Source organism: Lepidochelys kempii, chromosome 6 (assembly GCF_965140285.1).
Source record: "Lepidochelys kempii isolate rLepKem1 chromosome 6, rLepKem1.hap1, whole genome shotgun sequence".
Classification (NCBI taxonomy): Eukaryota; Metazoa; Chordata; order Testudines; family Cheloniidae; genus Lepidochelys; species Lepidochelys kempii.
The window spans coordinates 11,953,036-11,966,273 of NC_136385.1; the positions used below are offsets into that span (position 1 = coordinate 11,953,036).

At 50.2% G+C, this 13,238-nt stretch overlaps 1 protein-coding gene across 2 annotated transcripts in view; it reads right to left on the reverse strand.

The window, feature by feature from the left end:
* Positions 1 to 287: 287 nt before the first annotated feature.
* The window catches only part of LOC140913651 (uncharacterized), a 31,807-nt gene continuing 18,856 nt past the window's right edge, over positions 288 to 13,238 (reverse strand). For both annotated transcript variants that reach the window (XM_073350400.2, XM_073350401.2), the window contains exons 4-6: positions 12,023 to 12,149; positions 9,071 to 9,184; positions 288 to 4,570 (exon numbers count right to left, since the gene is read on the reverse strand). In XM_073350400.2, the coding sequence (XP_073206501.1) occupies positions 3,168 to 4,570; positions 9,071 to 9,184; positions 12,023 to 12,149 (1,644 nt within the window). In that variant the 3' untranslated portion in view covers positions 288 to 3,167. The remainder of the gene's footprint in view (positions 4,571 to 9,070; positions 9,185 to 12,022; positions 12,150 to 13,238) is intronic.

Below are 13,238 nucleotides of genomic sequence, written 5' to 3' on the forward strand. Positions count from 1 at the left end.
GCAGAACCGAACACTTCAAGGGAGGAATACAAATATACTCAATATGAAAGAGCAAGTCAGGAGACTCAGGAAGAAGCCACACTGAAAAGGAAATTACTGAAATAGTTCCGTTGTTTCCAGTCCAGCTTTTTAAAGAGTGAAAGTGATCAAAATGCTACTAAAGACCAAATATCAACTCATTTCTATGGATTGTATTTCCATTTTGATTAATATATTCCTGGAGTTGAACATGAATCTCCAGATACCAAATGGATTCTAAACTGGTTCTTGGGAACAGCTGACTCCATTCCAACTTTAAGCATCTCAGCTCAAGAAAATCTCTTAAATTGTCAAGTGATCACATGCTACCAAACCAGGATTTCAGTTAAAGGAGAGTATGAAGAACTCAATAATAAAGCTGTGAACGTGTTGCTTGCATTTGCTTTATTTCTGTGAGCCTGAGTTTTCGTGAAAACTAAACATAGAAATCGTTGAAACTTGGAAAATGACTTGGCCCTGGTGCGACTGCTGCTGAAATGCTGCGTCCAGTTCTGGTGCCCACAATTCAAGAAGGATGTTGATAAATTGATAAACCAATAAGCAGAGAATCCCCCAGAGTGGGAAAGACCCCATCAACATCCTGGCTGTGGGGTGAGCATTAGTTGGAACTCAGGCTCCATCAGCCTTCAGAGCTTCCCCAAGGAGGGAAAGACTTCATCAATGTCCTGGCTGTTAGGTAAGCATCTGTGCAGGCTCTGATTTAGGCTCCATCCTCTCTTGAAGTGGAGATATGTGGATTGTCATAGAGGTTAAGACCAGAAGAGACCATTAGATCCTCCAGTCTGACCTCCCGTATGTCACAGGCCATAGAATTCCACTTAGTTACCCCTATATTGAGCCCCTGTGTTTGGCTAATGCCTCTTCCAGAAAGGCACCCAGTCTGGATTTAAAGACATGAAAATTCCATGCAGAATCCATCTTTTCCCTTGGGAGTTTATCCCACTGGCTAATCCTTCTCACTGTTAAAGTGGTGATTTATTTCAAATTCAAATGTATCTGGCTTCCTCTTCCAGTCATTGCTTCTTTTTTGTTCTGCCATTCTCCACCAGATTAAACAGCCCTTTACTACCCAGTATGTTCTCCTGTGAAGGTATACTGTAATCAAGTTAACAGATTGAGCTCTTTAATTTTCTCATTGTAAGGCAGTTTCTCCAGCTCTCAAATAATTTTTTGTGGTTCTTCTCTGCACCATTTCCAATTTTGTTAATAGCTTCATAGATTCCAAGGCCAGAAGGGGACCATTGTGATCATATAATCTGAGCTCCTATATAACACTGGCCATAAAACACCCAGAATAATTCTTTTTGAACTAGAACATATCTTTTAAAAAAAGAAATCCAGTCCCCACAGCTCAGGGACTGGCCTACATCTGGGTTCTTTCCATGCCAGCAGGGCACCAGGGCCCTGTGCAAGGGTGGATGGGGGAGAGGGACTCTGGAGCAGGATGGGGAACTACTTGGGAGGTTCTCAGGATAGTACAAAGGGGAGACAGCAATTGAGACCACAGAGCAACAGGAGATCCTGCCAAGTCTGCTGCAGGGAGCCTTAGGGAGAAGACTGGTTTCCTAGAGGGCTACAGAGAGATCAGCACCTGGGGAAGGGCAGGTGCTAGCAGGGACCAGGGGAGCTAGGGAGAGCTCCTGATGGGCTGCCAGGACTTATAGGCTCGAGGCCCTGGGAAGAGGGCAAAGGAGCTGGAGCCATGCAGGAGCAGAAGGAACTGAGGCTGTGGGGAAGTGGCCCTGGGACTAGAGACAATGGGTTGGAAGGACAAGTCAGCAGGAAGCTGCTGTTTGCAGGGTCCCTGGGCTGGGGCCCGGAGCAGTGGGTGGGCCTAGGCCCCCCTCCCCCACTAGCTGCAGAGGGAGCGCCCCGGCTGTGGACTGCCAAGCCACTGGGAGGAGTGGCTGAACTCTTGTTGGAGGAGTTCCCCGGAATGGGGGAACCGGATGGTGACACAGCCGGAGAGCTGTGCCACGAAGTAGAGCTTAACGGGTCATAAGGGGCCTGCAGGTGGAGACGAGGGCAGGAGACCCACCACCACCCAAGGGCGCACCCACTGGGACTGAGCTAATTCCCAAAACGCCCAGCAGGAGGCTCCAGTGTGGTGAGTGACGCCATGACAGTCCCTTTTGCCACCTCTGTAACATTGTCCCCACTCATCCTGGAGGCCTCTACAATTGTGCTCTGGGGGACTCGGGGAGGGGACATCCACTCACTGCACTACAGAGCTACTTTCCGTCGGAAAACCAAACATCTGATAGCAGACCATTTTTGGCAAGAACCTGAACATATTTCTGTGGTTGCATGTTAAGTGCCAGCCATTCACACCACCAGCTCCGGGTCCAGCGGAGCTTCTCGGTGGTGCCCGAAGTGCCTTCGTGCTGCCTGTCCTCTCCGAGCTGTGAGTGCATCCCATGCCAGGCCAGCTTCTCCGTCGCTGCTTAAGTGTGAGCCTATGGCATTGGCATTACTTCCCTCCTGCACATTGATGGGGTTTCACACCTGATCTGAGAACCCCCAGCTTAATGCATGTTCCTATGAGCCATCCCCAACCCTACTGCTCAGTGACAGGGCTCCCCACAGTCTCTGCCCCCCATGAATCATTCCTCTCCATACCATGCAGTGACATGAGAAGGCTCCACTGAAGTCTGGGCTCTTGTGTACCTGGAGCACGTTTCAAGGAGGCTCTCCCCTTCCCCGTGGCCAGTGCAGGTTTGGGGGTGGATCTCCCCTTCCCCGTGGCCAGCATCTCTCTTGAGGCCTCTCTCTTCTCCCCCTCTGTTGAAGCATCTTTTGTTGCTGCTTCGTTCTTCGCCGCCCTCAGTGCATCTTCCAAGGCAGCTCTCTCCTCATCCACAGCTGGTGCCTCTTTTGTTGTAGCTTTTTGGGGTATTGTCTGGTGTGGCTCTGTTCTCCCCCGTGCCCAGCCCATTTTGAGGGGCAGGTCTCCTCTCATTGGCCCGAGGTTTGGGGGTCAACCTTTCCTTCCCTGTGGCCAACATGATTTTTTGTCGCTGCTTTCTCCATACCTATGCCCGGTGTGTGACTGGAGGTAGCTGTGTCCTTCCTTGTGGCTGATGTCTCTTTTGAGGCCTCTCTCTCCTTCTCCCTTGCCAAAACATCTTTCAGAGACTGCACATCTTTCCATGCTGTTTTTCCTGCCCTGTGCCCAGCCCATGCCTGGGAGTGTCTCTCTCCTCCCTGGTGCCAGGGCCATTTTGGGGAGTGGCTCTCTCATCCCCCATTCTCAGCCCATGTCTGGGAGGATCTCTGTCCTCGGCTGGCCAGTCTCTGGGGGCGGCTCTTTCCACCCCACGGTCTGGTCTGTGTCTAGGAGCATCTCTCTTCTCCCCTGTGCCAGGCCTGTTTTGGGGGACAGCTGTGTCCCTGGCCAGCACGGTGCAGGGGCCCGCGTGGGTGCGTCGGTGTTTGACCAGGTGTGAGGCCTGGCTGAAGCACTTGCCGCACTCGGAGCAGGCGTAGGGGCGCTCACCAGTGTGGACGCGCCGGTGCTGCACCAGGGTGGAGCGATCGCTGAAGCGCTTGGTGCAGACGCTGCACTCGTAGGGCCGCTCGCCGGTGTGGGTGCGCTGGTGGAGGATGAGGTTGGAGCTGTGGTGGAAGCTCTTGCCGCACACAGAGCAAACATAGGGTTTCTGGCCCAGATGGATCTTGCTGTGGGTCCGGAGGCTGGAGCTCTGCGAGAAGGCCCGGCCGCACTCCCCGCACTGGTAGGGCCGCTCCCCGGTGTGCGTGCGGTGGTGTACGATCAGGTTGGACTGCAGCCGGAAGCTCTTCTCACACACTGGGCAGTGGAAAGGCTTTTCTCCCGTGTGGACACGCCGGTGCCGCTGCAGGTCTGAGCTCTGCCTGAAGCCCCGGCCACACTCAGGGCACTGGTTGCACCTCTCAGACTGGGGCAGGCTCTTACTAGTGGGGGAGCCTCCCATGAACAGGGTCCTGCGGCAGGAATTAATGGGCAATGACAGAGGGGGCTGCTGTGCCTGCCTGAGAGTGGGGTGTGGCTGTGTCCTGTGCAGGGCAGGAAGCAGCTGTTCAATGCACAGAGGAGACAGTGGCTGTTCCTTGTGCATAGGAGGGGATGGATGTTCCCTGCCAGGAGTGGAGGGCAGCTGTTCCCTGCTCAGGGGAGGGACAGGCTGTTCCCTGCCAAGAGTGGAGGGCTGCTGTTCCCTGCGCACGGGAGGGACAGGCTGTTCCCGGCGCAGGGGTGGGGGTGGCTGTTTCCTGCGTACAGGACGGAAAGGCTTTTGCATGCGCACAGAAGGAAGCGGCTGTTGCATGGACATGGGACAGGTGGGGAGCTGCTGTTTCCCACCCTCAGAGGGGGCTTCTGGCTCTTCTCCTTCCAGAGAGGGTTTCTTTCTCTTCCGGCCTGGGCTCTGGGGCGCTTTCCTCTTGGGCCATCTTGGTGAAGCCTTGGGTGTTGGAGCTGCTTTGACAGGTGCCTCCACCTCCCCGTGGTGCGGCACAGCCAGCTCCTCAGCATCCAGCCCCCTCCCGGTGTCTGCGGGGACCAAGGGAGAAGTGGTGCGTGAGCCGGACCCCAGGTGCAGGGGGAAGCCAGCAGAGGGATCTAAACTAACACTGGCTGGAACGTGGAATTCAAAGTTCACAAAAATATTTGAGTTTTTGGAAAAAAGTTTGTCCTGAATTGGCACAAAAAACAAAAACTGGAAATTTCCCCCACAACTTGGACCCCGCAATACTTCCTTTGGGACACTGAGCTGCAGGAATGTTTGTGTGTGTGAAATGAAATGTGCTCCCTGGGATTCCCGACTGCCCGTCCAGGCAGGTGCCGTGGAGTCAGGAAGTGCCTAAAGAAAAGGAGGACTTGTGGCACCTTAGAGACTAACCAATTTATTTGAGCATAAGCTTTCGTGAGCTACAGCTCACTTCATCGGATGCACAGTATCCCTCCCACCACAGGATGCATCCGATGAAGTGAGCTGTAGCTCACGAAAGCTCATGCTCAAATAAATTGGTTAGTCTCTAAGGTGCCACAAGTCCTCCTTTTCTTTTTGCGAATACAGACTAACACGGCTGTTACTCTGAAACCTGTCAGGAAGTGCCTAGGAGCCCCCGCTCCGGGGCAGCCACCAGGCCAGCTGCTGATGGCCCTGGGAGCTTGGGAGCCGGGTATCCCAGTGTTTCCAGATTCCTGGCGCCTCTGTAGTTCAGAAACCCCAGGCCAGGGGCAGCCCTCCTGGGGAGCTGCTGAAGCGCTGGGGAGGGGCTAGCTGGCAAGACACCAGGCAGGTTTCTGTCAGTCCCCAGCCTGCTTTCAGCCCAAATTCTGTCAGAACTGAGATGTCTCTATGGAACATTTCAAATTCGGCAAATCGTCACTTTGTTATGGAAAAAATCTCCAGCCAGCTCCAAAGTAACCCCGTTATCTAAACCAGGGCAAACTGCCACCTGGAGGTGCCTACTTTGGCTTACCCTTAACCTATTTCCACTTGCATGGAACTGAACCAAAACAAACTTGGTTAAAACCAGAACAACGATGTCCACACGGCCCAGTGCAGCTGTTTAACAGACACAGGTTATATTATAGTATACACAAATGCAAGAAGCCTGGGAAACGAGCAGGGAGAACTGAAAGTCCTGGCACAGTCAAGCAATTATGATGTGATTGGAATAACAGAGACTTGGTGGGATAACTCACATGACTGGAGTACTATCATGGGTGGATAGAAACTGTTCAGGAAGGACAGGCAGGGCAGAAAAGGTGGGGGAGTTGCACTGTATGTAAGAGAGCAGCATGACTGCTCAGAGCTCCGGTATGAAGCTGTGCCGGGGGGTGCTCACTGCTCAACCCCTGGCTCTGCCACAGGCCCTGCCCCCACTCCACCCCTTCCCACCCCCTCCTCTGAGCCTGCCATGCCCTCGCTCCTCCCCCCTTCCCCTCCAGAGCCTCCTGCACACCATGAAACAGCTGATTGGGTGGTGCGGGGAGGGAGGGAGAGGCGCTGATTAGTGGGGCTGCCGGTGGGTGGGAGGTGCTGGAGCTGATGGGGGGCTGCTGACTTATTACTGTGGCTCTTTGGCAATGTACATTGGTAAATTCTAGCTCCTTCTCGGGCTCAGGTTGGCCACCCCTGGTCTGGAGGAACCAGCTGGGGCAGAGCTCTTCTTGACCTGCTGCTCGCAAACCAGAAGAATTAGTAGGGGAAGCAAAAATGGATGGTAACCTGGGAGGCAGTGACCATGAGATGGTCGAGTTCAGGATCCTCACACAAGGAAGAAAGGAGAGCAACAGAATACGGACCCTGGACTTCAGAAAAGCAGACTTTGACTCCCTCAGGGAACTGATGGGCAGGATCCCCTGGGAGAATAACATGAAGGAGAAAGGAGTCTAGGAGAGCTGACTGTATTTTAAAGAATCCTTATTGAGGTTGGAGGAACAAACCATCCTGATGTGTAGAAAGAATAGCAAATACTGCAGGCAACCAGCTTGGCTTAACAGTGAAATCCTTGCTGAACTTAAACACAAAAAAGAAGCTTACAAGAAGTGGAAGACTGGACAAATGACCAGGGAGGAGTATAAAAATATTGCTCAGGCATGCAGGAGAGAAATCAGGAAGGCCAAATCACAACTGGAGTTGCAGCTAGCAAGGGATGTTAAGAGTAACAAGAAGGATTTCTTCAGCTATGTTAGCAACAAGAAGGTGATCAAGGAAAGTGTGGGCCCCTTACTGAATGGGGGAGGCAACCTAGTGACAGAGGACATGGAAAAAGCTAATGTACTCAATGCTTTTTTTTTTCACCTCTGCCTTCACAAACAAAGTCAGCTCCCAGACTACTGCACTGGGCAGCACAGTATGGGGAGGAGATGATCAGCCCTCTGTGGAGAAAGAAGTGGTTCAAGACTATTTAGAAAAGCTGGATGAGCACAAGTCCATGGGGCCAGATGCGCTGTATCTGAGAGTGCTAACGGAGTTGGCGGATGTGATTGCAGAGCCATTGGCTATTATCTTTGAAAACTCATGGCAATCGGGGGAAGTCCCGGATGACTGGAAAAAGGCTAATGTAGTGCCCATCTTTAAAAAAGGGAAGAAGAAGGATCCGGGGAACTACAGGCCAGTTAGCCTCACCTCGGTCCCTGGAAAAATCGTGGAGCAGGTCCTCAAGGAATCAATTTTGAAGCACTTAGAGGAGAGGAAAGTGATCAGGAACAGTCAGCATGGATTCACCAAGGACAAGTCATGCCCTGACTAACCTAATTGCCTTCTTTGCTGAGATAACTGGCTCTGTGGATGAGGGGAAAGCAGCGGATGTGTTAATCCTTGACTTTAGCAAAGTTTTTTGATATGGTCTCCTGCAGTATTCTAGCCAGCAAGTTAAAGAAGTATAGGCTGGGTGAATGGACTATAAGGTTGATAGAAATCTGGCTAGATCATGGGGCTCAACGGGTAGTGACCAATGGCTCCATGTCTAGTTGGCAGCCAGTATCAAGCGGAGTGCCCCAAGGGTCGGTCCTGGGGCCGGTTTTGTTCAATATCTTCATAAATGATCTGGAGGATGGTGTGGATTGCACCCTCAGCAAGTTTGCAGATGACACTAAACTGGGAGGAGTGGTGGATACGCTGGAGGGTAGGGATAGGATACAAACGGCCCTAGACAAATTAGAGGATTGGGCCAAAAGAAATCTGATGAGTTTTAACAAGGATAAGTGCAGAGTCCTGCACTTAGGATGGAAGAATCCCATGCGTTGCTACAAACTAGGGACCGAATAGTTAGGCAGCAGTTCTGCAGAAAAGGAGCTAGGGGTTACAGTGGACAAGAAGCTGGATATGAGTCAACAGTGTGCCCTTGTTGCCAAGAAGGCTAAGAGCATTTTGGACTGTATATGTAGGGGCATTGCCAGCAGATCGAGGGATGTGATCATTCCCCTCTATTCAGCATTGGTGAGGAGTACTGTGTCCAGTTTTGGGCCCCACACTACAAGAAGGGTGTGGAAAAATTGGAAAGAGTCCAGTGGAGGGTAACAAAAATGATTAGGGGACTGGAACACATGACTTATGAGGAGAGGCTGAGGGAACTGGGATTGTTTAATCTGAAGAAGAGAAGAATGAGGGGGGATTTGATAGCTGCTTTCAACTACCTGAAAGGGGGTTCCAAAGAGGATGGATCTAGACTGTTCTCAGTGGTGGCAGATGACAGAACGAGGAGCAATGTCTCAAGTTGCAGTGGGGGAGGTCTAGGTTGGATATTCGGAAAAACTTTTTCACTAGGAGGGTGGTGAAGCACTGGAATGGGTTACCTAGGGAGGTGGTGGAATCTTTATCCTTTGAGGTTTTTAAGGGCAGGCTTGACAAAGCCCTCTCTGGGATGATTTAGTTGGGGATTGGTCCTGCTTTGAGCAGGGGGTTAGACTAGATGACCTCCTGAGGTCTCTTCCAATCCTAAGATTCTAAATGTCTATCTGTCTCTGGTATTGACAGGCCCCAGCACCATAGTATGTAGGCACCTCACAATCCTTAATGTGTTTATCCACATGCATTCCTGGGAGGCAGAGCAAGGCTGTTATCCCCAGTGTACAGATGGGAACTGACACACACAGGGACTAAATGACTTGCCCAATGTCACAGGGGGAGTCTGTGTCAGAGGTCAAACAGAAGTTAGGTCTTCAGCATCCAAGGCCAGCAATTAAGCACCAGGCCACACTTCCCGATCATGCAGCTATCTGCACTGCTGAATCTCTGTGCACAGCCAAGCCTGGTGGATGTCAGAGTAACAGTAGCGTGGAAGTGGTGACGGTGAGTGTCTCACACCTGGATTCACCGTGGTGAGGAGTGGAAAGGAAAGGCAGAGCATGTCTTGATTCTGCCTTCCTCCAAGGCTCAGTGGATCTGGCTGTGGGGCAGGGCTGCAGGAGCTCCTGGCTCTGTGGCTAAGCTCTGCCTTTTCTGGCTCAGCAGACATAGTCAGGAGGCACTGCCATGGGAACTTGTGGCTGGGATCCCAGGATTTTGCTTTCTGAGCTGGCTGATTCATCCCTCACCTGTTGGGACGTCCCTCTGGGTCTCCTGCTTCTCAGGGGCTGGGGGATCTGGGATGCATGGCTCCTCCCCTCGCTCCAACTGAGAGATCAGGGTGGGTTTGCGAACCGGACAACCTGCCAATGGGGAAAAGAAAAGAAGCAATGAGGGCGCAATCAGCGAGCCCCAGGGCTTGGTACAAAAGTCCCTCTCTGCTGGGGAGGGGACGATGTGGAAGTGGGACAACCAGTGGGAGGAGGGGCAGGCACAACCCAACGGTGACAACTCTGAACCCCCAGAGCCAGACCAGAGCGCTCTCCGCTGGAGCAGGAACCCCAAGCTCACACACGCAGAAAATACAGACCATGCATGCGGATGTACTCGGACAGGGACTAGGCCCTTTTAGGAACTCTGGGGTGGAGTCACAGGTTCGAACCCCAGCTCAGGCAGGCAGGGAGTACAGGCAGCGAGTGTGTGTGGGCATGCGTGTACTCAGATAGAGAACCCCAGGACGGCATCACAGGTTCAAAGGCCAGCAAGGCCCATTCTATCCAGACAGTTTGGCCTCCTGCACTGAGCCGGTTGGGTAAAATTCTACAAAAAAATGTTTCCTTTGGACAATGCCATTTCAACTAAAGGAAATTTTTCACACAAGCAAATAATTTTCAAAATGAACATTCTTTGGAAAATATAAAAATGCAAATACTGCAAAATAAATGTCGTTTTGAATATTTTCTAAATTACATTGTTTACATTATGAGCAGTGCATCACAGAACATAGTTCAAAGTGTCTCCGGTTTGTGCTGCGGTTTCTTATTTATTTGTTATTTGTGTTATGGTGGAGACCCAGTCGTGGAGCAGGACCCTATTGCGCCAGGCGCTGTACAAACACACAACAAATAAACAGTGTGTACCCGAAAGAGCTCATAGTCTAGTACATGACAAGAGACAACAGATCTATACAGACAGACGGAGGAATACAAGGAAACAATGTGGTAACATTATCTAAATAGACAAAACATAGGGTGGGGGAAGGGGTAGAACAGAGAGAACGTCATGATAGCTCCAAGATTTACATCATGTTAATTCCACAGGTATCAAACTGTTTCCCTGCAACATAAATAGACATTTTGATCTAGAAAATAAGTCAAGATGTTTTAATCTGTACTAAGCAGTCACAGCCCTTAGTGCAGTGGTCCCCAACCTTCCTGTGGGAATAGCACGTTCCTATTCCCAAAAGACTGTGGTGGGCGCCAAACACCCCACTGCCGAAATGCCTCCGAGAAGCGGCAGCGGAAAGAATCCTCGCCTCCGAAATGCCGCCGAGAAGTAGCAACACTTCTCGGCAGCATTTCAGCGGGTGGTTCTCCTGAGGCCGCGCTCGGCGGCGGCATTTCGGCGGTGCACACAACTGCCCCAGGGGGCACCATTGTGCCCACAGGCAGAGCATTGGAGACCCCTGCCTTAGTCTATTAAATAAATAAATATTTTGACTATTATGTCATGAGATTACAAATCATGACATGAGAGGGCACGTCCTAATGTGCACCGTATGTCATGAAATAATGTACAAATAATATAAAAATGAAAATAAAACACATTTTAAAACAATAATTTTTAGAATTTCTGTTTCATGGGAAATTACAAGAATATTTGGTTTTGTTCTGATTCAGGGTGAAAACAAATTTTTAAATGTCAAAACGAAACAGAAATTTGGAGTTTTGACCAGACTTGCTCCTGCATAACCCAGGCCACCCAGCGATTCTTGCTTCTAGCCCATCACAGAGGTGCTCATGAAATTACTTTTAAAAAAAATTTTGATTAAAAGGGGGGGGGGTGTCTTTTTTTTTTTTTAACCTTTTCAGGCTTTTGATGAATACACACACATTGGGGGTTTTCAGCAGTGGACACACAACATATTTGATGGAAAGTTTTTGTGAAAATGTCAGTTTTGTTGAAAAATCCAATTTCCATAGAAAATAATTTTGATGGGAAAGTTTGGAGCAGACCTATGCTTTATGTACTGTGTTTCTCAGTCTCCTTGAAAACAAGGGGTGCAAAGGTTAGCCTGGGATTCTCACGTCACCTCCCACCAGGACCCCAAGAGACCAGGGAATAGCCTGCAACTAGAGATGTGTGAAAAATTTTCCAACACAACAGTTTCAGTGAAAATCATGAAGCTGCAAGATTGGCTGGCTTCCTGAGAGATGTTTATAAATTCAATTTTGGTTCTTCTGACACAGAATTTTTCAAATATTTCAGTTCCATGGGAAATTTCTAATTTCTGACTTTGTTGTCTGAATTTTAGAAAAGCGAACTGTCTCACAAGCCAAAAATTCTGGTTCCTCACTGTGCTACCAGGAGCCCGCCAGACCTGGGCATAGCAGAGAACTCACCAAGGGAACTGCTCAAAGACTAGCCATCCAAACTTTATTTTCAACTAAAACTGGGACATTGAACAAAAAAAATGAGTGGAAATTTTCTGCTTTGCTCAACATTTTTTGTTTTTTTCACTGAAAATTTATACAAAACCCAAAACAAAAATTAGTTTCCACTGAAACTTTCCATGGGAAAAAAATCTCCATTTTCTGTCCAGCTCTACCCACAGCCAGAGCTAGTCAACATTTTTTTGTTTGACAAAATTTTTGGATGAAAAACAGACTTTATTTCCATGTAAAAAAGATCTACTTTTCAACAAAAGAGTTTCCAGTTTTTGTTTTTTCCTCTCTCATTTTTCCTTTATTCCCCCAGTACCAAAACAGTAAAAATCATGTGAGAGAGAAAGGAAAAAATGGGGGAAAAAAAAACAGAGACAGACAATTTGGTTCTTGTTGGAAAACTTGAAATATTTGTGAAAAAAATATTTTTAGTTTCTTTCAAAACAATTTTTCGGTGGAAAAGATTTACGATTTTCCAGTCAGCTCTGCCCAGAGCTTCCACATGAGGCGAGAAGTTTGGATAATCACCCAACTAACCCAGTGAGCTAATGCTCCGGTAAGTCTCCTGCATGACAGTCCCATACAGCTGCCTCTGCTCCTCATCCAACAGCAACCACTCTGCCTCAGCCAGAGTCACAGCCACATCCTTGAACTGCACTGGCATCTGCAACCACAAAAACATCCACCTCAGCACTGACCACTCCCGGCATAACTCCCTGCTGCTAGCTAGCTGTGCCAGGGACAACTCCTCCCCCGCACTACGCTCGTGCCAGTCCTCCCCTGCCCCGCTCAGGGCCAGCTGCTCTGGGGCCTATCCCTGGAATTAGGAGATCATGCACGAAAGCAGGGTAGGGTGCGACGTAGTGGGGATTTCCCCTTGTTAGGTTGTATGTGAGCCTTTGTGAGTCTTATTGCATGAATGCGGTGTGTGCCTCAGTTTCCCTGTGTATTGCACCAATGTCTAGGTGGTGGGAATAAGGGTGTGTGACTTTTGCGGGGGCTGCTCCAGCTGGAAGCGAGTCAGTCTCAGCTGGCTTGGGGCGCAGGGGAGAGGACCAGAGCCCTGGCTCTGGGCTCTCCTCCCCACAAGATAGACTTGGCTGAAAGTCACTGATTTCTGTACTAACAAGTTCTGCCCTATGCTGTGTTCCTGTCAACTAAAAAACCTTCTGTTTTACTGGCTGGCTGAGAGTCACGTCTGACTGCGGAGTTGGGGTGCAGGACCCTCTGGCTTCCCCAGGAGCCCCGCCCGGGCGGACTCGCTGCGGGAAGAGTACAGTGTGGAAGGGGATGCTGAATGCTCTGAGGTCAGACCCAGAAGGTCAAAGCTGTGTAAGCTTCTTGCCCTGGAGACAATATGCTCAGAGAGAGGAGGATCCCCCAGAGTCCTGGCTCACTTCATAGGGAGTAGTTCCAGAGCATCGTCCCGGTGACTCCACGACACAGGGCCAATGTCAAAGGAAACAAGATGCACAGAAATGGGGTGTGCATGGTGGGGATTAGTGTGGGGAGTGGTGTTCACAGCCACATCAAACAATAACCACATTGTACCCTGGACAGTATCTCTGGTGAGGAGGTGGCCTGCCTGTCAGCGTGCAGTGCTCCAATTTGGAGAGCACGTTCCCTGCAAAAAAAATACTCTCACACAGCGAATCTGGGGACCAGGCTGGCACGACAGCATGAGGCCCTCCTCCATTCTGGGAAGCACGTTCCCTTCAAAATGGCCACCCTCACAGAGTGACTCTCAGACTCT